General features: G+C 52.9%; 1 protein-coding gene across 1 annotated transcript; it reads left to right on the top strand.

Annotated features, from left to right (window-relative positions):
* Positions 1 to 384: 384 nt before the first annotated feature.
* Positions 385 to 18,338, top strand: LEMD2 (LEM domain nuclear envelope protein 2). The gene is made up of 9 exons (XM_054490247.2): positions 385 to 1,161; positions 2,765 to 2,805; positions 5,147 to 5,222; positions 8,418 to 8,494; positions 9,391 to 9,470; positions 11,166 to 11,311; positions 12,301 to 12,402; positions 12,484 to 12,586; positions 16,777 to 18,338. Exons 1-9 carry the CDS (start codon positions 426 to 428, stop codon positions 16,925 to 16,927), a joined length of 1,512 nt encoding a protein of 503 aa, XP_054346222.1. The 5' UTR covers positions 385 to 425; the 3' UTR covers positions 16,928 to 18,338.
* Positions 18,339 to 22,827: the final 4,489 nt, after the last annotated feature.

The following is a 22,827-nucleotide window of genomic DNA, read 5'->3' as shown; positions in this document are numbered from 1 at the left end:
GCAAATGATCCTGTCTCTCCATTCGTGGCAGTGGCTTCGTTCACCATTAACCAATTCATCTATTAAATCAACACCGACTTTACTGAACGCTTACCACGTGCCAGAGGCAGAGCTAGGGTTGGAGGACTCAGAGATTAATACTGTTTGATCTAACAAACAAAGGGAAGTGGGAGAGCGGAGAGAGAGGGAAAAACAACACAAAACAAAAAATTTAATCCCCCTTGGACCTTCCCACCATGGCGGCTCTAAGAGCCACGTCGACCTCCTCATCATGGCCGACCCAAAGGCCAAGTGCAGACCTTCCCAACATGGCGACCGACCTTCCCATCATGGCGCATGGCCCCGCCCGCTCCGCCGCGCCTGCGGGAGGGAGCAGTTCCGGGTGCGGTGCGCGCCAGGGGCGGGCGGGGGGCGGCGTCCTGGCCATGGCCGGCCTGTCGGACCTGGAACTGCGGCGGGAGCTGCAGGCCCTGGGCTTCCAGCCAGGACCCATCACCGACACCACCCGGGATGTCTACCGCAACAAGCTGCGCCGCCTGCGGGGCGAGGCCCGGCTGCGCGACGAGGAGCGGCTGCGGGAGGAGGCCCGGCCGCGGGGCGAGGAGCGGTTACGGGAAGAGGCCCGGCTACGCGAAGATGCGCCGCTGCGTGCCCGGCCCGCCGCGGCCTCTCCGCGGGCGGAGCCCTGGCTCTCCCAGCCGGCCTCGGGCTCGGCCTACGCGACCCCTGGGGCCTACGGTGATATCCGGCCCTCCGCGGCTTCCTGGGTAGGGAGCCGCGGCCTCGCCTATCCTGCCCGCCCGGCGCAACTCAGGCGCCGCGCCTCGGTCCGGGGCAGCTCCGAGGAGGACGAGGACGCCCGGACGCCCGACAGGGCCACGCAGGGCCCGGGTCTCGCGGCCCGCCGCTGGTGGGCAGCGTCTCCCGCCCCGGCGCGGCTGCCTTCCTCCCTCCTCGGCCCCGACCCGCGCCCGGGCCTGCGGGCGACTCGAGCGGGCCCTGCTGGCGCGGCGCGGGCCCGGCCTGAGGTGGGGCGCCGGCTGGAGCGCTGGCTATCACGGCTCCTGCTCTGGGCCAGCCTGGGGCTACTGCTCGTCTTCCTGGGCATCCTTTGGGTGAAGATGGGCAAGCCCTCAGCGCCGCAGGAGGCGGAGGACAACAGTACGTCCTGGGCCGGCGCAGGGGAGGGCCCTGGGCGCGCGTGTGTCCGCCGGAGGACTCCTCGTTCCTGTCGGCGCCAGGCCGCGCACTTCCCGCCTTGTCAGCTGCCTCTGACTTCTTCTCATTTCCAGGCCTGTCTTCTTCCAGCTGTGGGAAGAGAGGGCCAAGGCTCCTGCATCTGCAATAATCTCTGCCTTCACTTTCTCCTGTTCTTCTTTTCTGCCCCAGCCCTCCCTTCTAACGTCTCCCTTTCAATCACAAGCTGTAGCCACTGCTCCCCCAACCTCTGGTTTTCTCCCTGGAGAGGAAGCCACACCCCCCTTTAACAGATTCACCCCATCCCTTTGGGTTCTTCCCTTTTGGCCTCTGGCTTACTCACACATTTAGTGCCTGTTTGAAGGCACTCCAGATTTCACTGGCCCACAGATAGAATCTGGTTGGGGGTCCCAGCTTTGTGGCACCAAAAAGTCCACTCTCCACTTCTTTGAATCACAGGGCCGCCGCTTTGTCAACAGGAGAATCTACCAGCCTTGCTTGCCAGACAGGTTAAACTGATCGCAACTGGAGGCGCTTATCATTGCTTGTAGCACCCTCATGGAGTGTGTTAAGAGAGAGACTATGACTCAAGGATGCTCACAGCCATCCTTCTGGCCACATTTAAGTTACATGGTTAGATATGCCAATGAGAGGTCTGCAGGATACAGTATGTATCCGGAATAGCTGAGGATTGTGTGTTTTCTGCAAGGAAACATAGAGATCATTTCATTATACATTTAGTATAAAGGGCCACTGTAGTTCACCAACTTTTAATACTCTTTACAAAGCACGAATGTGACCAATAGTGTTCCCAGCTTCCAGCCAAGGCCACACCCTTCCAGGCCTAGCAGGAACTGCCAAAATACAGGAAAAAGCTAAAGTATGTCTTAGCTGGTGTGGCAGATGGATGTTTGGGAGTGTACAAGTCTGTGGGCAAGGGTATCAACAGACTCGTGTGCAAACACCCAAATGATTTCCCCACTATGAGAGCATTTATCAACTATGTGAATAGTTTGTCGACCTGCTACAGAAATTAAGCAGACCTGGGAGTGTCATGGTACTATAACTACACTGGTGATGTCAAACAGTATCACACTGGTACTCACTGCTGAGATGCTTTAAGACAACAGCGCTAGAATGTATGCTGGTATTTACCTGGACTTCCGCTCCCATTATGGTGTTAATCTCTGTTTAACATATCGTTTACAAAACTCCTATATTTTGTTTTGTTTGGGCCTAACTCCCTGAGTTAAGCAGGGAAGGCCCATTTGATCCCATTTTACAGACAAGGAAACAGGTTCAGAGTGGTTGAGTTGCCCAAGAAACTTGAGCTAATCATTTTCAGCTGGGACAAGGACCCAGCTATCTTAATTCCTAATCCAGGATTTGGATATCCTTACATTTTGCTGTCTGCATTTTAAAAGTGCCTTCCTTAGATGACATCTTTCTAATCCCCACCCTTGGCTTGGTAATGCTTTACTCCCTCCGAATGTTGTGAGTAGTCTCTTTTTGTATTCCTTTCTCAACCCACACTTAATTTCCTCTGTGTTTCTTTTCTTGGTCTCAGTGAAGTTATTGCCAGTGGACTGTGAGAGAAAAACAGATGAGGTGAGTTTGAGTTTCTTTGGTTTTTATTATTCTTCCTGAGGATATTAGCCTCCATCAGGAGGTAAACTTCCCCAGAAAAAGAATAGGATCATTTTCAGGGAGTGCTTCTTGTAATGTACCAGAGTCACACTGTGTTCTGTGATGTTCGTGTCAGGCTCAATTGTGGCAGTGAAGGAATACTTGAAATAGAATTGACCTCCCAAAATCCAACCCTGGGCTTGTTACGGACACTTTCCCATCACATGTAGCATCGGGGACTTTGATCTTCTGCCTGAGTCAATCTAGGGGGATGCAGTAGGTTGTTGTTGAAGGACCCTCAAGCTCCTTAGCACTGGGAGGAAGGGCTGGCGGTTCTAAGCATCAGGAGGCCAAGTTCTCAATTCCACATTCTCTCTCTCCGGTGGTGCAGCTGTGACTCTGAAAATGCTGTTCTGATTTGAAACATAGGGAGTTTGTTTGGAACACATCTTAAGTGGAATTAGCCCTCTTAGTCTACATTTAGATTTGTTTTATGAAGCTCTAATATTCCCTACAAATAATATTTGGGGAAGGCGAGCAGCCCCATCCATTTATGAATCATGAAAGCAGCATTATCAAGGAGCTGGGATGCTGGTTCTGGTGACAGTCTGGAGAAGATATGGGGCAGTAAATTTTCAGGTCATAAATTGTACCAGGAGGAGTCTTGTGCTGCCAGAGGGCATGACTTAGTAGTCTAATTATTAAGTGTGCAATGCCTGGCCTCCCGAGTCCTTAGTTAACATCTCCGGTAGCCCAGGGGCTGGGAAAGAAAATGACGCATGGTCCTCTGGCCGCCCCTGCATTGACTGTCCTACCCATGTAAATGAGGGGGCATCCTGGTGCAAATAGCGGCTTTTATTTCTCTTTGGCTTCGGGTGTGTCATAGTTGGGGGTGTTTTATTACATCCATTTATTGCATTCATCCACCAAATATCTTTGCTTCCCAATTGTTTTGTAAAAACAGATTCATAGTAAGTTTAATCTGCCTTCTATCATAAAAACTGTAGTTGATGATGAGAGGAAGTGGCCCAGAAACACAGGCAGCCAGAGGGGAAACTGGAATTTGAAGACTTAAAACAAAAACAGGAAAAAATAACTTTCTGTGAGACTTCTCAGTGCTGTTAGTTTTGTTTGTCTTTTAATTAGAAAAAGGTTCCATGGTTTCTATTTCTTGGTCCTTCACATCTCTAAATGAATCAGACCCACAAGTGAATGGCACATTTGTTCCCTGGCCTTCTCTGATCTGGACACACTCAGGCCCCACTTGAGTGAGCCCAGACAGGTACCCTCCAGGTCCTCGCTACAGATATGCTCCGTGGGCAGACCGCATTCAGCACCTGCCAGCGAGGGCTTCAGATGCAGATATTCCTATTTGTAACCATTCAGATCTTCATCAGAGCATCAGAAAGCAGGGGCTGGGCCATCTCAATGCAGGCTTTGTGGAGCTAAGATTTCATGGGGCACCCTTGGCCTTTCTGGAGGGTGGACACAGGAACAAGCAGGTGGGGACGTGTTTCTTGGCTTTGGTGAGGCTCTTGCTGAAAGTCTTATTCTTTGCATGGCTCCAGGCTTACTGAGATCACAGACAGGCATTTGAATTTCAGATTCATGTTCTTTCCCTTTTCGGCCGTTGAAGACGGTGACACTTTGTGTTTTTCTTTCTGCCTTTGTGCTGCTGAAAACGTGGGGACAGGCTGGGAGTGGGTGTGTTGTCTTAATCAGGCCGTCTCGTTGTCTGGTACCGTCTGTCCTCCTGTTTCCTTTAGGTGGTAGCAGCCTCTGCTGAGTGGTTTGTGTGAGTTCGCACTGAATCCTACCACAATCCTTACTCAGATGAGGGCCCTGAGATTCCACCTAACAGGAGACGAGATGGCAGCTGCTGACATTCTGCCCTGTCTGCAAGCTCTCCTAGCTCTTCCAGCTCTCCCAGCTCTGCAGACTCCGACAGCAGTTGCTCTTCCGTCTGAGGAAGCTGAGCAACTGCATCATCCCCCAACCACGTCGCCTCTGTTCAGCCCACTTACTGGCCGTCATTCCGAGGGAAACGCAGGAGCCAGGAGCCTCTGGGATGCAGCCCCTTGGTTACAGTGTCTGCTTTCAGCTTTGCCTCTGCTTCTCCAGGGTCTTTCTCAGGCAGTTAACCCAATATTTATCAACTCTCTCCCTAGGCCCAGCACTTGGCAGAATTTTTTTCTATTTTGTAAAAGTATGAGATATTCCTTGCTGTTTAGTATTTGACAGTGTGGCTGGAGAAGTAAAGATGGACAGACGGACCCCTCCCACCCACCCCTCCTTGCTGACCACTTGTCCCATGCCTTTCCAGTTCTGTCAGGCCAAGCAGAAGGCAGCCTTGCTGGAGCTGCTGCATGAACTCTACAACTTCCTGGCCATCCAAGCTGGTGAGTAAGTCACGTAAGTCCTGAGATTCCTCTTGTGAGAGCTATGGGTGGCTGACCCGGTTCATCAGGCTTAGTTACACTGCTGCTGGCCGTCGAGACACTCCCTGGTTGTCTCCCAGAAGGCATATTCAGAAGCCGAGTCTCACCTTCTCACCTCCTCACTCAGGCACATCTTTTATAAGCCTTGTGTTTGAACAAAACATTTGATTCTTGCTCCTCTTTAAGGGAGGTCCTGGCATGTGAACAGGCCTTCCTGCAGCTGTTCTTCCTTCTTGGGGATGCCCACTACCTAATGCTTTGGGGGTCTCTGTTGGCATGGGAAGGGGCCAAGCCCCAGGTGTTGTCAGAATCTGTGTCCTCCACCCTAGAGGGACCCTCTGAACCAGGTGGTTGGCTGGGCCGGGGAGAGGCCTCTTGCCTGTGCAAGTAGCAGACAGTCTGTGTAGTGGGTCCTGGTGTCACATCTGGTCCTGATCACCATGTGGCTGTGGGACCTCGGACAAAGTCCCTGATCCTCTCAGGGTCTTCATCTCCCTGTCTGACCAAGGACTCTTGGATCTATGTGTTCTCTACAAATGAGAGTCAAGTGCTGTCCTCTCAAGGAGGGCATTCTCAGCACCTCTGTGAAATGCCCCTGAAAATGCATCCAGAAGATGCATCCCCTACTGTTTTATTTGGTGAAGTTATTCCTTGAGGCCAGAGATATCACCTGCATTATTATGTCCTGCCCGACGCCTGGCATCCAGGAGGCTCTCAAAATCACTTGCAGTTGACATAGGTGAATATCAGCGTGTGCGCCTTGTGTTAAATGTGCTGGACACAAGAACCAGATAGAGCAGTTCTATCTTAAGGGATATTCAAGAGGCGCCTCTTACCTGTGGGGTCAGAGGACAGTTCTTAGGACTGTGAGGTCAACCCTTGTCTAAGGTTTCACTGGGAAATTAGGGTCGGGTGGACTTCTCCTGGGCCCTCAGTCCTCAGGGTCAATCTCATGAGCATCAGCTCTTCTGCCTCCTCCCTCTTGAAAGCGAGAGATTGAGATGGTAGGGGAGGCATCCATGAGCACTTGGAGGAGAAACAGGTACTGGGGCTCCTGCTCACAGCATCATAGGAATTCCCCTGTACAGCCCAGGTGCTTGGGATGTCAATTCTGACCTAAAAGGGTGTTCCAAACCTTTGTGTCTCAATTGTGGTCCAACGACCCATAGCATCTGCATCACGTGGGAGCTCACTAGAAATTCAGAATCTCAGGTCTCATGCCAAACCCAGTGAATCAGAGTCTGTATCTTAAGATCCGCAGGGGATTTGAGTGTACCCTAAAGTTGAGAAGCACTGCTCGAAATTGGGTCCTAGTAGATATTTCTCCTCCATCCTGCCCTCCATATGTGGTCCTGCCTTATGCCCTCAAGGGCCCTGGCACTTGCTGCCCTCCGACAAGCCTGGGGGGCCGCCTTGAAGGTACATATCTCATCGAGACAGGAGTGTGCCTCACAGAGGCTCCCTAGTAGTCCTCAACCCCTCCCCGCCTCTCCTGTTAGAGATCCGCTGTGGGCTGGGCACTGTGCAGGCCCTTGCAGTGAGATGACTCAGCTCCAGGCCCTGCCTGCAGGGCCCAACCCCTGCTTGGGGTCTACTAGAAAAGACAGGCCACCTACCTCCCTGACCCCTGGGTGATATAAAATGTGATTAGACACAAACCAAGAGGCCAGAAGTTCTGGGAGGCACAGTGCCTTTTAGCTGGAGCAGTCAGGAGAGCGTCACAGGAGGTAGCATCTGTGCCAGGCCCTGAAGCCCAGGTAAGACTGGTTATGTGTATGTGGGGAAGGACAAGGCAAAGCGGCAGGAAATTAACATCTCAGGTGGGAAGCAGCACCTTCATGGAGGAAGGGGAAGATGAGGGAATGAAGTTTGGAAGTGTTGGTTGGGCCCCACCATAGATGGCCTTGGATGCCAGGCCACCAGAGCTTGATCTGGCAGGCAGTGAGGGCCAGAGAGGCTTTGAGCAAGGGAGTATCATGCTGAGAGCCAGGTGCCAGGAAGGCGAACGCGGCAGCAGCTTGAGTAGCGCATTTAAGCAGAATCATTTTCAAGTGTTATTGACAAAACAACTGGATTGGGAAAGGGAGAGGAGGAACCGAATCGGGAGGCCATCTACGTGGTCCAGGCAGGCCTGGCAAGAGCAGGAAGAGTCCTAGTGGGAAAAGGAGCATGATAGAAGCCACCTGTGTCTCAGGGGACCCCTGGGGTCAAGATCAACTTTGAAGTAGGAGGATCTGGCTGTGTTGGGGGAGGGGGACAGGCTTCAGTTCAGTTTCAAAATTTTAAAATACGACCTTCAGCTGCTCCCTTCCCCAGCATGCAGAAACACACTCACTGGCCACCCGAAGTCCCCCAGGCTGTGCTGGGTCAGGGAAGTCAGGCCACACACACGTGTTAAATAGCGTATGCATGTCTGGCCCTGTACCCTCCCTGCTCTCGGGGAGTCAGGCAAACCACAGCACAGGAGCGAGGACCAAGGGCTGTGGCAGGTCACCAAATCTGGGGCCATTTCATCAAACAAAAGGCCCCCAGGGGCTGAGGGCTTCCCAGAGGAGATGGCCCCTGGGCTGGACCGGGGAGGTTGGGCAGGACTAGGCGGGAGGCTGCCAGCTCCATCCTATGGGAGCAGGCCTCCAAAGCCACTCCGGGGAGCTGCCCCTTGGCGTGCCGTGCTGAGGCCCCACTGCCCAGCACACAGACATCCTCTTCCTCCAAGGGGCCCCTCAAGACAATAGACTTGGCATTCCAGGTCGCCTGCCTGTGTCATGAGTCAGAATCCCCATGGTGCCCATGGCCTCCCTGCCTTTCTTTTTTCTCAGGCTGTGTTTATTTATAGTGCCATTCCAGTACCTTCCGAAGCTATCTGTCTGATCCTTTTAGGGATCAATTGCAAAGAGACCTTGGTATTGGGCAGCTTTTTAGTCATTTAATGCAAATCGCCACACTGCTTTGCAGGTCAGGTTTTAATGATCTGGAATCGATCCAAGCTAAGTGGCTTTTGATCTTGCTGCAGAGTGAAGATGCCCCACAGAAGCCAGGAGCCGCTAGGCCACATGCTCCTTATTAGAGCTGATGGCTTGATTCTTGCTGCATTTTTTAGTCTGTTTCAGAGTGATTTTTCCTTTGTGTTTGAGTGTGTGGTTTTTTTTCTCCTAGGTAATTTTGAGTGTGGAAATCCAGAGAATCTAAAAAGCAAATGCATTCCTGTTATGGAAGCCCAAGAATATATAGCCGTAAGTAGGCTTCAGTGCTTATCCATTCCTTGGAGGGCCTGGTGCTTTCCTATTGGTCTTTCAAGCCCTGTTGGGGTTTTTGTTTTTTGTTTGCTTTGTGGCTTTTGTACTAGGCTACCTTAAGTTAAGGTTTGGTTTATGGCTTTTTGTGCTAGACTACCTTCAGTTAAGGCAGCCATGGTAGTGACTGCCCCAGAGCCAGGCCGCCATGTGCAGTGGGGCAGCTCACTCCTGACCTGCTGCGCTGTAGATGTGCCTGTTACCTGCTTCTCCCTTGGTTCACTTTGCTCCTCTTGCCTTCGGCTTTCAGGAGAAACATGCTGTCCCTTCTCCCCCTCATGATTACCATTCAGACTGCCCAGGGGCCGTCTGATTTCCTATGTGGCCTCAGGATGGTAGATTATAGAACTATGGAGCTGGCATTCCAGGTCGCCTGCCTGTCCAGGAACTTAGGGGTCATCTGGTTCCATTTGCATTTCACAGATGAAGAAACAGGCCTGGAGAGGGTCAGGGACTTGCCTGAGGCCAGACCACTTGCACCGGCCATTGGGCTCACCCACCCCCAGCCCCAATGCTGTTATTCGCTTTACCCCAAGATGAGCTGCCAGCTCTCTGGCCTGATGCTTCCATCCTCGCGAGAATCATATTCTTTTGGCCACCTCAGACCCGCACTGTTTTCTTGCTTGTGCTTCCGTATCACCTCCTCTGGTTATAGCCTCTTCCTTGGCTTTCATCAGCCCCAGATTTCCTTCCTGCCAGTTTGCTGTGCTTTTAGCAGAACGGGGTTTTGGGGCTGTGGAAGACACGGGAGAGGGCTTCCTTAATCCAGCAGCAGAATAACATTCCAACTGCTCCGCCCAGACGCAGAACTAACCTTCTCCCGCGCCCTCCCACAGAATGTGACCAGCAGCTCCTCCGCCAAGTTTGAAGCCGCACTGACCTGGATACTGAGCAGTAACAAGGACGTGGGCATCTGGTGAGTGTGGGCAGGGTAGCGACGCAGCATGGGTGCCTGCAGCCACTGTCCTCGCTCGTCAGCTAACACCTGTGCTCCAACAGAGCTGTCTCAGGTCTGAAGCTGGAGGCTGGGTCTCCCAGCTGAGTCATGTGGGTTAGGATGGAAGTGGGGCAACAAAAGCAAGAAGCATTTGGAATGCAGTGTATGGAGCAGCTTCAAGATGAGACACAGAATCCAAGTGTTAGGATGTTAGCCTGGTGTTCCAGCTAAATCCTGTCTCAGGTAACTCAGTCTGTGCCTTTCTCATTCATCAACAACGCCACATGGTTTGTTGGGGAAGGTATTTTTCTGCACTTCCCCTCCTCGGGAGCTAGTTTTTATTTGTAGATGAAATTATTCTTTCTATATGTTGGTTTTACTTACTATGGAAATCGCATAAGGAAATACTGGATTTTATTCTGACCAGGCAGTTTCTGCCTCATTTTTATCACTGGTGAGCACTGTTAGAAAAGGTAGCAAACCCTTTCATGAGGCTGAAAGGCTGTATCTGGCGGCTCAGCCCAGGGGGAGGGGTGTGTCAGCTAACAGCCAGGCAGCCTCGAGAGACCTGTCCCCTGCTGGAAGAACAGCATCACCTCCCCACTTCCCACTCTCGGTGTTTGTGGGGGTCTCTGTTCAGGTTATAGCTCTTGATATTAAAACATCCTCTAGAATTTTGTTCTTTTCCTCTCTAATCCACCCAAATTACTAATTCCATCAGCACTGCATCCAGCAGAAGCCCCTCGGGCAGCTCAACCTCAAGCTGGATAACTGGATGCATGGCACGATTAAAATTCGTTGGCTTAAAAAAAAAAAAAAGCTGCCCTGAGTAGCTGAGCAATTTTCCTGTGTTAGAAAAGGCGGAGGAGAATACGGATTTTATCCTCAGCAGCAGCGCTCACTGAAGCTGCTAACACAGAAGAATGATGACACTCACCTTTTCATGTTGGGGAAGGCAGCCTGGAGGGTGGCAGAGCCGCTCAGGATGACCATATTGAAAGTGGGTCCTGAGAAATCAGGACACTTGGGATGCCAGCCATTCCAGCATGCAGCCTCAAGAGCATGATATTCTCGCCCTGGGTCACCTAGCTGGAAGAAGGCTCTGGTGTCCTCACCTCTGCAGGTCCTGACACCTCCTGGCCAGAGACCATGGTGGAGGCGCCGTGGCTGGGGTCTGGCCTCAGAGAGCCTGGTGGTTTTCATTCCCCATGAGCCTCATGGATGCCCCATGATCTTTACGCTTAAACAGCTTATGTGCCTCCTCGTCATGGAGGAAAAGCGCAACCTCCCAGATTCTGTCTTTCAGTTCTTGCCATGCAATTGCAAAGCTAGTGATTCAGTAAACATTTCCATTTCTCTATGCTGGGAGGTGGGAATCCAATTTACAGTTTAATCTCCTGCACGCTGAGAGAGGCTGTCAAAGATCTGACAGAGGGGGACGTCGTTTTAGTGGTAGGGGTTCAAGCCTGCTGCCGTCTTTAAAGCTTTATTCATTCTAAGTAGCCAATGTGGGAAATTTCTGGAAAGAGTGCAGCCGGGATACCAAGCCTATTCTGTAAGCAAGTAGAGGCCTTGCGTCCCCACTTTCCTTTGCTTCCTCCTGTTTGAAGTGGGGCTTGCGCTGCCTCTCCTTGGAGCTTTCCAACATGTTTAGAGCCCTGTGTCCTGATTCAGGTTGAAAGGAGAAGACCAGTCTGAATTGGTGACGACGGTGGACAAGGTGGTCTGCCTGGAATCTGCCCGCCCCCGCATGGGTGTTGGCTGCCGCCTGAGCCGGGCCCTGCTCACTGCTGTCACCAACGTGCTCATCTTCTTCTGGTGTAAGTCCTCGGCCGCCTTCCCTCCCCTTCCGTGCAGTCAAGCGCACTCCTAGGCATGAGTGTGATCTAGAGAAATTCCAGGCCCGGAGGAACCTGAGGAACCTGAGGTCTGTCTCATAAAACAGAGGAGATGAACAAGTCAGCCTCTGCCCTGGGTTGTCTTTACCTTTGGAGATTGGTGGCAGGAATCCGTGAGGATAACCAGAAAATGTCCTTGATTCAGGGCAGGGGACTGTCAGATTTCCTGAGCGGGAGCCTGGCCTGAGCAGGAGCTGGGCCCCACCCCTTCTGGGCTCTGCAGGGATCCCAGTGTGGACCAGCTTCAAGCAGGAGGCACAGCAGGGGCTTGGCCTAATTTTACTCCCTGAAAAATGTTAAACATCTCCTGGAGAGCTATAGATACCTGATGAAAGCAAGAAGGACTCAGGGTGCTGCACTGAAAGGAGGCAGTCTTATCCCCTGACATCGGGGGCCGCCTTTGAGCAGAGACCTCAGGGCGTCTCTGAAGGCAAAAGGCCAAGTCACAGAAACCACGGCTCTCCAGAGATAGTTGGAGCTACAAATCACAGACCGCCTCGGTGTGCACACAGCTCCCTCCCCCGTGCCATCAGGCACAGAAATCATTATCGGCAGCAGCATCTTGGCATACAAAGGGCCCCGGCATGTATATATGTATGAAACACCATGTTCTGGTTCACAAGGGAGGAGATGAAAGCCCCAGAATGAAGTTGGGAGGAGCCGAGATCTGGATGGCTGGGGATGCCGCTGTGGTGACAGCCGGCGGGAGGAAGATGATCACTTAATAATCTGTCGTCCCTCTGCATTTCTGTATCTTTTGTTTCTCATGTGCTGGCCCTGAGCCTGACACGTAGTAGGTACCCAAACCCATGTGGCGGATCCCCCACAGCCTCCATCACAGCATCTTGTCCATGGTGAGACCCACTGCCAAACGAAGTGTGAGGGATTAACAGTGTTTTGTTCCCTCACAGGCTTGGCTTTTTTGTGGGGGCTCCTAATTCTCCTAAAATATCGGTGGCGAAAGTTAGAAGAGGAGGAACAAGCCATGTATGAGATGGTGAAGAAGATTATAGGTGCGTGGCCCCCTGGTGAAAAAAGGGTTGCTGACGCCAGCCAGAAGGTTCTTGCCCTAAATGGTGTGCTGTCTCCTGCAGACGTGGTCCAGGACCATTACGTGGACTGGGAGCAGGACATGGAGCGCTATCCATATGTAGGCATTCTGCACGTGCGCGACAGCTTGATCCCTCCACAGAGCCGGTGAGTCCCTGGCTGGGGCGCTGGGTGTGAGGTAAGATGGGGTCCGACCCCACTGAGCTCCCCAGAAGGAAGCCCGGAGCCTTGCATCAGATGTCAGCTGAGGGCAGTGCAGACCCCAGGGCCAAGAGTGGCTCTGCTCCCCCTCCTGCTGCTCCCCAGCATGCTCGGCTCTATGGCAGGATGAGCTAGAGAAGACATATGAAAAAGCACAATCCCACACCTCTGTAGAGAGAACGCTGGCAGTGGTGATACCAGTTAGGAGGCCTTGGGCTCCAAGTAATAGCAGCTCCCTCCCCCAGGGCACAAGTAGTGAAGGATCTCCTCAGTCTCTGTAAGTGGAAGTTCAGAGCTGCATGGGCTCCAGGCACAAAACAGTCAGGTCTCCAGTTCCATTGCTCTTGTGATTCTCGTGGTCCCACACTCCTCCATGGATGTTATCAGCAGACTGGGGTCCCTCATGGTTGCAGATGGTGGCCAACAGCAGCTGGGGCACTGTCTGCCTTGTCACAGCCAGCAGGGGAAAAGTGGGCCTCCTATTGTTGTCTTATAAGCAAGAGAACATGTTCCCAGTAGCCTCTAGTAACACACTCCTTGAGGCTCTATTGACCAGAATCTGTTACATGTCTGTTTATGAACAGTCACTGGCAAGGAGGAGGAAATTGTTTTTCAAACTTTTTAAACCATGACCTGCAGTCAAAAACACCTGTTACCTGCAACATCATGGTCCAGTTCCCACACGCTCATGCGCACACTCATGCATATACATGTAATTGAAAGCAAAGTTTCACAACATGAATGGGGTCAGCTTCCAGGGCGCATAGCTTCATGGGAAGGGGTGGCAGGACCACTGTCATGTGCAGCTGCAGGGCGCCTTCCACATGGGCTGTGACTGCTGGAGTTGTACACTGGGGTCCTGACAAAACCAGGGTTGGGGAGGGCAGAGTCCCAGGAGACAGCCAGCAGGGCCCCCCAGTGTTGGCTCTGGTTGTGGTCACTCCCCAGCAGACACTTGCTGTGGTTTCTGGCCAGATGCTGTCATCTGCTGGATGATGCTGAGAGCTCACCCTTGCTGAGTGCTCGCTGGGAGCTGGGCACTACTTGGAGCTCTCCACAGATGCAAACTCACTCACTTGGTCCTCACCATGGCTCACGCACACAACAGAAGTGGCCCCATTTTACATATAAGGGAACTGAGGCACAGGGAAGTGGAGGAATGTGCTCAAGAGTCCCATGGCTAGTGGCATTTCTGTGCTTCCGCCACCAGGCTCTACTGTCAACATCATCCCTATCTGCAACCCAAGGGGAATCAGAAAAATAGAGCCATTAGCAGTCCACTTTAAGTCAGGCACAGTGGCTCACATCTGTAATCCCAGCATTTTGGGAGGCCTAAGTGGGAGGATTGCTTGAGCCCAGGAGTTCAAGACCAGCCTGGACAACATAGCAAACCCCCATCTCTACAAAAAATAAATATTAGTGGGCATGGTGACACATGCCTGTAGTCCCAGCTACTCAGGAGGCTGAGGCAGGAGGATCACTCGAGCCCAGGAGGTCGAGGCAACAGTGAGCTATAACTATGCCACTGCACATCAGCCTGGACAACAGAGCAAGACCCTATCTCTTAAAAAAATTTAAAAAGGTCTATCTTAAACATGAAGGTGCTTGGTGCCTGTCATGCTCACCTCACCCCTGGAAAGGTGGCAGGCAGGAAGTTTAGGGTGAGCAGACTCACAGCAGCATGGGCTGTGCTCACTCTGAGGGGCGCTTGCTGTTGGTTTCAGCGTGAGGCCCTCTACCTCCCAGGGAAGGTGATTTGGGGTACTCAAACTCCCACCCAATTCCTGGCCTTGGCAGGAGTATCATGTGACCATGAGCATCTCAGTCAACCTGTGCCACAGTTTCCTTATCCTAAAATGCAGGTGATCCCACTGCCTCGCACAGGGCTGTGATGAAGAGACTGTCATTCATTCATTCATTCATTCATTCAGTTCCTCCACAAATGTTTATTGAGCACCTACTACATGCCAGACACTCTACTGGGTCACAGGGAGACAGCAGGAAGTGGAAGAAACAAAAATCCCTGCCCAGCTGGAGCATTTGTTCTCAGGAAGGAGACAGATGACAAGATGCATAAGGAAAAGATGTGGTATTAGGTAGTGACAAGCCCTAAGGGAAGGGGGGTTGGTATCAGGGTGGTGGCCTCAAAGTTCATTAAGTCACTGCCTAGTAGCCGGGCACGGTGGCTCATGCCTGTAATCCCAGTACTTTGGGAGGCCGAGGTGGGTGGGCCACCTCAGGTCAGGAGTTCCAGACCAGCCTGGGCAACATGGTGAAACCCCATCTTTACTAAAAATACAAAAATTAGCCGGGCATGGTGGCATGCACCTGTAATCCCAGCTACTCAGGAGGCTGAGGCACAAGAATCGCTTGAACCCAAGAGGCAGAGGTTGCAGTAAGCCGAGATCATGCCATTGCACAGCAGCCCAAGACAGAGCAAGACCCTGTCTCAAAAAAAAAAAAAAAAAAAAAAAAAAAATGGGAGACCAAAGCAGGCAGATCACAAGGTCAGGAGTTTGAGACCAGCCTGGCCAGTATGGTGAAACCCCGTCTCTACTAAAAATACAAAAATTAGCCTGGCATGGTGGCGGTCACCTGTAGTCCCAGCTATTCGGGAGGCTGAGTCAGGAGAATCACTTGAACCCGGGAGGCGAAAGTTGCCGTGAGCTGAGATCCCACCACTGCACTCCAGCCTGGGTGACACAGTGAAACTCCATCTCAAAAAAAAAAAAAAAAAAAAAAAAGTCAGTGCCTAGCACGTGGGCATCATCCAAGGGTAGCCATTATGCCTTGGGCTTAAATGATATTCCACACACATATTCGCTTAAATAAGAGCATGAGACGGCATTGCAGCTTGCCTGCAGCCGGAGCTACCACCCAAGCCTTCATGCATTAGCATAGATACCCAGAGCTGCTGCCACTCAGGTAGTCGGCCCTCAGGGTCAGAGCCATGTGAACCCCAGACGCCCATGCCCTGTTTGCTCTCTTGACTTACCTCCCAAGCCACCCAGTCAGTCCAGGCCAAGCTCCGCACGTCAGGAGACATTGGCTAGCCAGTCAGGTCTGCCCTGTAGATGAGGGCCTGCTTGGGAAAGACTGAGGGAGATGGGAAGAACTGGCCTGGGAAGGAGGGGCTGGAGTGAGGCACTGCCCACTCAACACTGGCCGCTTCCTGCTCAGGGACCCAGCACCTTGGAGCTCAGTCTCCAGGGAATGTGTGGCCTCGGCCAGACCAGCCAAGTGGGGGCTGCTGAATAGGCCCATGGGGTTTGGTTGGTGGCAGGTCCTGACCCCTGGGGAAGACCTAGCCCCCTCCCTGCCTCCTGACTCACTGGCCACCTCCGTTTGTCCTCCCCTTCTGCTCCCATGCGTACACACTCACAGTCACTGTCTCTCCACACATGGTGTCATGGGGAGGTGGTCTGCAGTGATGAGAAAAGGCTGGGGTCTCTGCAATACCATGCTTCACAAAGGGAAAAGATCAAAGTGACCCTCCCCCATGGCTTTGGAACCTTCTTGTCCAGTCTGGAAGGGGGGAAGAAGAGATGAGAGGGAGGCTGTCCAGGGGGGTGCAAGGCCCTAGAGACCCAGCTGAGAAGGGACTCTGGCCACTGAAGGGGCCCTCCGTTGTGGCTCTGGTTCCTTAGAGCAGCTCCAGCTTCTTGGCCTCCCCCGTCTGATGCTTAGCTCATCCCATCCCCTGGAGTGCTGTGGAGCTTAGATGAAACAGCCCAGTGCTCACTCTTCAATGAGCCCACCCAGAGCAGCATCAAGATGCAGTTGGCGGGGGTATTGGAACTGGCTCGGCAAGGGCTGCCGCAGGCAACAGGTCCCAGCAATAGTCAGCTAGCCTAGCACAGCCCTGCACACCTGGAGACCTGGGGGTGCTCCAGACACCTCGGCCCTTCAGCTCCCTTTAATTGAATGTGTTTGGATCAGTGAAGGTTGAGGAATCATTTCTCTATGGCCCAAGACGTTTTTCTCCTCTGCAGTTGTCATGTTAGTACCTACCAGCTTTTCCTCTCTTACATAAATTCCATGCCAGAGCCTGGAAATGTGTCCCCTTTGTAGGAGGGGCATCCACAGGCTGGCTCACCTCAGCAGTGCCATGCAGAGCCCTGTCCCTCTCATTGCAGGAGGCGCATGAAGCGTGTCTGGGACCGAGCTGTGGAGTTCCTGGCCTCCAACGAATCCCGGATCCAGACAGAGTCCCACCGCGTTGCAGGAGAGGACATGCTGGTGTGGAGATGGACTAAGCCCTCTTCCTTCTCCGACTCAGAGCGATAAGCCCCGGGCAGGGACTTGTTCCCGGTCAGCCTGTCCCAGGACAGCCCACTCCAGAGGCACGGGAGGGTCACCAGGCCTACTGGTGCTGAATTCACACTTGCCTTGACTTTCAGTCTCGTCCTGACACGATTCCAAAGGTCTGCCAGACTCTTCAGAGGAGTTCGGCTCGCAGGAAAATGTGGGCTTCCTTTAAAGGGAGGGGGAGAAGCCAGGGTGACAGCCCAGACTCTGCCCTGTTTTGCTGGCAGAAACGGGGAGAAGGGTTTAGTTTTCATGAATAGAAAACAAGAGCAGCAGCTGTCAGGCCCAGCCGACAAGCATGGGGCTGGTGGGCTGGGGCATGGCCACGCCAGGGAGTCTGTCACCTGGGAGGTGGGGCAGGGATGGCGTTTAGGGTGGCGGGATGGGGAGCAGCTTGGTCCATGTGCCTTCAGGGGGGTGTTACCTGGGAGCTCAAGGGTGAAGGGAGAAAGCCTGTGCTCTGGCTGGCTGGGCCTCTATCCTGAAGAGGGAAGGTGCCAGAAATTAGAGCAAGTGACTGTAGGGGGGACCGTCTAGAAACACCAGGCCCAGACACAGGGTCCCTCAGGTCAGGAGGAGTGAGCAGCCGGCACAGCCTCCTGGGAGGATCCCGAAGTAGGGACGGGGGCTGAGAGCAGAGAGGAGGGTTGGGCAGCCCCAGGGTGGGCCCGCCTCAGTGTTGCTTCTCACAGAAGCTGCGACTCTAGACCAGGCCTGCAGCCAGAACGCCGATTCCGGGAGCTTGGGAGCCCTGCGTCAGGGCCGAGAGCCTCGCACTTGCTGTGTGCGAAGATCGCCTTGCTTTACTGTGACCACAGCCCCGACCCGGGGCTGTTTAACAAGAACTTCAGCGCAGCCGGCGTTTCTGTTACCCCGGCCGCGGCTCTTGGCGGCGGGAGAGGCGCAGTGGCCGCAGGCTGCCCCCTGCCGGCCACAAGGGAGCAGCGTCCGCGCCGCCGCCCACCGGCCCTCCCGCCAGCTCCTCAGCCCGCTCCCTGGGAGGCAGGCTCCAGAAGCACCCCGACGGGGGCCTTATTAAGTGCGAGAAGCCTCTCCAGCGAGTCTTCCCCGTGTGTCCTCATCTGCGGCAGGCAGGAGAGGGGGAGCAAACAGGAAATTCCACAGCTGCCTCCAGAAACATGAACCACCCCTCTCTGGTCTTATTGGTATTTTTTGTTTCCTTAATAAAGCTCCAGTCTCCCTCATTTGAGCAATACTCTCATTTCCTCTGATGTCTGGATGATCGGCAGGGCAAGAATCTGAGCGCTGGCCCCGTGGTGAGGCCATGTTCTCATAATCAGGCTCCAGCCAGAAAAATAAGAAACACCGCAACAGGCTTCAGTATCAGGGCTGAAACTGCTGGATGAATAAACTATTTATTAAAAACGGATGTTTCTTGCCCATGGTTCTTTCCCTTCCCCCCAAAGCTATGTCTAAGGAATGGCAATGTGTGGACTTCTTAAGCACCAGCTCTGAGAGGTGGCTGGAAGGGAAGGTGGGAGAGAGCAGGACACGGGCTCTGCAGTTCCTCCCAGACCTCTGGCCTCTGCCACCCAGTGACCAGTTCTCGAGTAAGCTGTATAACTCTCACAGCCTCAGTTGCCACATTTGTAACGTGTGATGGCCCTGTCTTACAGGGTGGCTATGAGGATTGCAACATGCAGGGCGCCTGCTTGGTCCCAGTGAGTGGCCAGAAGTGGGGGCTAGTGGGGCCTTTTTCCTTTGGCTCCATTTCTGCCTCCCCTCAAGACCCAGAGGTTCCCCTCAGGTGCTCAGCACCAGCCCCGGGAGGAGGAGGAAGAAAGAACAGGGTGAGGTTGGATGGGGCTTCCCAGCAGCTGGTAGCGTCCCTTCATGAGGCCGAATTCTTTGTCTCCTCTGAGGCCCGACCATAGGGAAGACCACTCATTGCCCACCCATGTGGTCTGGCAGGCACATGAGGGTTCCCTTGCCAGGGCTGCTGAATGTGCTTCTGGATCTCACTGCTGTCCTTCCTTTTGCAGAGGCCCCAAGGTCAGTCACCCCAAGAAGAAGGCAGCCAGGCCTGCCATGCCCCATGGGGCTTGTAGGCTGTTGTGGTCACCTTTCCCGTTCACAGTGAGCACCAGCCTGTTATTCTCGTCACTAGAGTCACACAGTTGGGTCCATAGTCAAAGGACCTGGAAACGCAACTCGGGAAAAAATGAGCCTGTCTTTCCCTTTTCTGTTCCTCATGAAAGACTTTCCCTCTGCCACGTTTTGTTTTAAGCCGAGAAGGGAGCTAATGCAGGGCTCTATTTCTGTGAAGCTGTTTGGAGAGCAGGAGCGAGATCAAAATAAACCAAATAACAAAAGGCCCCTGCCAGCCCAGCTCCTTCCTTTCTGGAACACAGAGCGCCTTGGCACAGAGGCCCCGAGGTGTGTCCTCGGCCTCACTCAGGCTGCAGACATTTCAGAGCAGGCTTTCCACCTTCCTCAGCTTCTCAGGGCCAAGTCCCCTTTCAAGCAGCTCTTATTTCACAAGGGACAGTATGGGGTGGTGGGTTTGTCCAAGGGCATCTGTGGGCTGGAGTGACTGCTGAGAAGTCCCAGTTTCTCTGCCCAAATCCCTTCTGAGAGCTCCCTGAGCTGCAGACCTGTCTTTTCTCGGTGACAAACGGCCCTCTTGGGCCACAGTGGACACCGATAAAGAAGCTTCAGGGGCAGGGAAGGGGAGGCTGTACCCCACAAATCTCAGCCATGGACATCCACCAAGGAGCTTCAGGCCACCTTCCGGAGTCTCGACTCAAGAAGACGGTAAACATGGCCATTTGTCACTGACTTATCATAAGAACTGCGGTAGCAGCTGTTCCCCCTTAATTAATACACCATTGACTTTGAGCCTCAAAAAAAAAAAAAAAAAAAATCCCTTTGCTGAGGCAGGTGTGTGGACTCAAATCCATTATCCTGTCGGCCTCCCCAAAAAGGAAGGCGCGGGAGTGCGGTTATACAGTAAGTCACCCAACGTTCCAAAACAGTCCTCCCCGGGCAGCCAGGCCAGCCTCTCCACCCATCCCCAGAGAAAGTTCTAGACACAAGCAGACAGTTTGAACAGAGGGTCCCATGATGTGCAGGGACACAGAGGCAGGGGATGAGGGCAGGTGGGAGGACCCCGTGGGCACCATGCCACCTGGCGCCCCCATGTTTTCCCAGGAGTGACGCTGCACACAGGTGGGCGTGGAGGCCTAGGGCTCAGCATCCTCAGGACCAGCTCTGGCCTTCAGTGGCTGGGATCTTGGGCAAATCACTTTATCCCTGTATCTAGGCGCATTACTACACAAGCCTCTGTCTGGCTAATTCACTGCTGTGTCCCCAGCAATCAGAACACTGCCAGGCCCACAAGAGGCACTCAATAAATATTCAAGAAATAGATTAATGGAAACCTTGATCCTAGAAGGAGGAGAACCTGGCAATAAGGTTTTTTTGTTTTGTTTTTGAGACAGACTTGCTCTGTTGCCCAGGCTGGAGTGCAATGGTGCAATCACAGCTCACTGCAGCCTCTGTCACTCAAGCAATCCTCCTACCTCAGCCTCCCAGGTAGCTGGGACCACAGGCACAGCTGGGAGCACAGGCACATGCCACCATGCTTAATTAATTTTGTCTTTTTGTAGAGACAGGGTTTCACTACGTTGCCCAGGCTGGTCTCAAACTCCAGGGCTCAAGCAATCCTCCTGCCTTGGCCTCCCCAAGTGCTGGAATTGCAGGCATGAGCCACTGCGCCCAACCTGGCACTGAGTTTCTAACGTCTGGATTCCTCCAGTTTCCTTTCAGCCTGGTTTTGTTTACTCGTGTTTCTTTTTCCAATCTGAGTGACTCTGATCTGCCACAGCCCCAGCCCTCCCACTGCCTTACAGCATGCACCCCGCCCCCTGCAGGCTATCTCTGGGAAGGCAGCCTTGTTCTGACCACAGAGGGGACCAGGCTGGACTGTATGAGATGGGACAAGTCTCCCAGACTAGCCAGACAAATTGGCCAGGAGCAGCTGTGTTTACTTGCATTTCCTTGAGTGGAACAGCCAGGGGAGCACCGAGGACCTGCGTAGCCCCCAGCACCACATGACAGAAGAAGCCGTGGTGAAGATGGTCTAGAGGCCGGGCACGGAACCACACAAACCCCAGGATTTGTATAAGACGCTGGCCAGGAAGGCCCTCTAAAACATGACTTCTCACCAGCCCTGTGAGTGAGAGCTTGAAGCAGGTTTAACTTGGTTTCTAAAGAAAGTGATGGGATGTTTCTTCCTGCCAAGAGTGTGGCCCAGTTCATCACTGAGGCTCCTCCATGAAGTCAGGGTGATTGTCTCAGCATCATGAAGGTGTGGTGAGATTCCAGGGATGGATGGCTATTTTGCAAACCATGAAAGCGTTACCCACTAAGGGACCAGGACTGGGCCGCCCTGGCCGGGCAGATAAGCAGGAACAGTCCCGAGTACAGTCTTGGAACAGGGAAAGGGCTGAACAACAACCTCTGAGAAGAAAGGGTAGAGGAGGTATCACTGATGATTACAGCCCAATTTCTAAGCTGCTTCTGTTTAGTAAGGAGACAGAGGAAAGTACGGTAATTTTCTTCAATGAAAACAGGCAACAGAATTCCCTTTGCCTCGTTCCCCTTGCAATTAAGCCCTTCTCTGCAAATGAAATGATTTGGTTTTCATGGGGACTAATTTAAGCACACTGGAAGGACCGCTGAACTTTCTGATTGCAAACACCAACATGTGCAAAACAGAATCCAGCAGCTATGCCAGGCTGGTGAGGCTGCCCCACCCGTGGAGCTGAGGGCTTGGATGGGGTGAGGGTGGATTAGCCCTGGCTGGAAGTCCAGCTCTGTCCCTAAGTCCATGACACTTCCCATGTGGCTGACCCTCTTCCCGTCTCCAGCTGCCATCTCCTCATCCCAAGTGAGAAAGTTGGACTAGATCTGAGCTGACAAACTCAGAAGTCTCTGACATACTTGGCAATGGTGGTGGGTTGAAGATGCCACAAGTTCCTTGCCACTCTTTTCATCCAGAAGTGGAGTCTATTTTGTCTCCCTTGAATCTGTGCTGGCCCCATGACTGCACTGACCAGTGGAATGTGGTGAGAAGGACACTGGCCAGCTCCGGTCTGAGGCCTCAGGAGGCCTTGTTGCCTCCCCTTTTGCCCTCTTAGGCCCTAAGTCTCCATAGAAAGAGGTCCAGCTGCCCAGCTGGAGATGCCTTGTGGGGAGAGATGCCTGGCCAGCCCCACCATTCCAGCATCCCAGCTGACACACCAGATGCGTGAGTGCAGCCACTCTGTACCAGCCCAGATGCACCATGTGAAAAGATAAGCTGTTCCCACCACACACTGCCCAAAGGGTGGAAGCATAAGTAAATAATGGTTGTCTTATGCCACCAAATTCCTATTATTATTACTTTTTAACTTGAAATAGTTTAAGACTCACAAGATGATACAAAAATAGTACAGAGAGTTCGTGTGTACCCTTCACCCAGATTCCCCCAATGATAATATGCCACATAACCACCACATACTATCAAAACAAGGAAACTGACCTTGATACAATCCTATTAACTTAGGTGCAGGCCATATTTGGGTTTCATTAATTTTGTGTGTGTGTGTGTGTGCGTGTGTGTGTGTGTGTGCAGTTTTTATGAAATGTTATACCATGAAGCTAAGTTTGGGGGTAGACTGTTACTCCCAATGATAATTAACACAAGAATGGACAAAATCCCCCAGGGACACAACTCAGACAAACTTCAGCACAAGGTGAATGTGCTGACTCATGTAAACCAATCCACTAGAGGCAGGGTGGCAGGCCTCAGAGCAGTTCCACCCAGGGGCAGGGGAAGTATCAGGTCCTGGGCATGAGCCACATTTTCTAGAGGT

Source organism: Pongo pygmaeus, chromosome 5, assembly GCF_028885625.2.
Source record: "Pongo pygmaeus isolate AG05252 chromosome 5, NHGRI_mPonPyg2-v2.0_pri, whole genome shotgun sequence".
NCBI classification, from domain to species: Eukaryota; Metazoa; Chordata; class Mammalia; order Primates; family Hominidae; genus Pongo; species Pongo pygmaeus.
Note: the sequence above shows the minus strand (reverse complement) of the source record. Positions and strands in the feature narration are given on the sequence as shown.

What these genes read in the sequence shown, in the direction of transcription:
- LEMD2 (XM_054490247.2), top strand. Translation starts at nt 426, where the DNA reads ATGGCCGGCCTGTCGGACCTGGAACTGCGGCGGGAGCTGCAGGCCCTG. An exon ending in CTTCCTGGCCATCCAAGCTG is followed by an intron (nt 5,223 to 8,417) that starts GTGAGTAAGTCA and finishes TTTTTCTCCTAG; the next exon opens with GTAATTTTGAGTGTGGAAAT. An exon ending in GATGGTGAAGAAGATTATAG is followed by an intron (nt 12,403 to 12,483) that starts GTGCGTGGCCCC and finishes TGTCTCCTGCAG; the next exon opens with ACGTGGTCCAGGACCATTAC.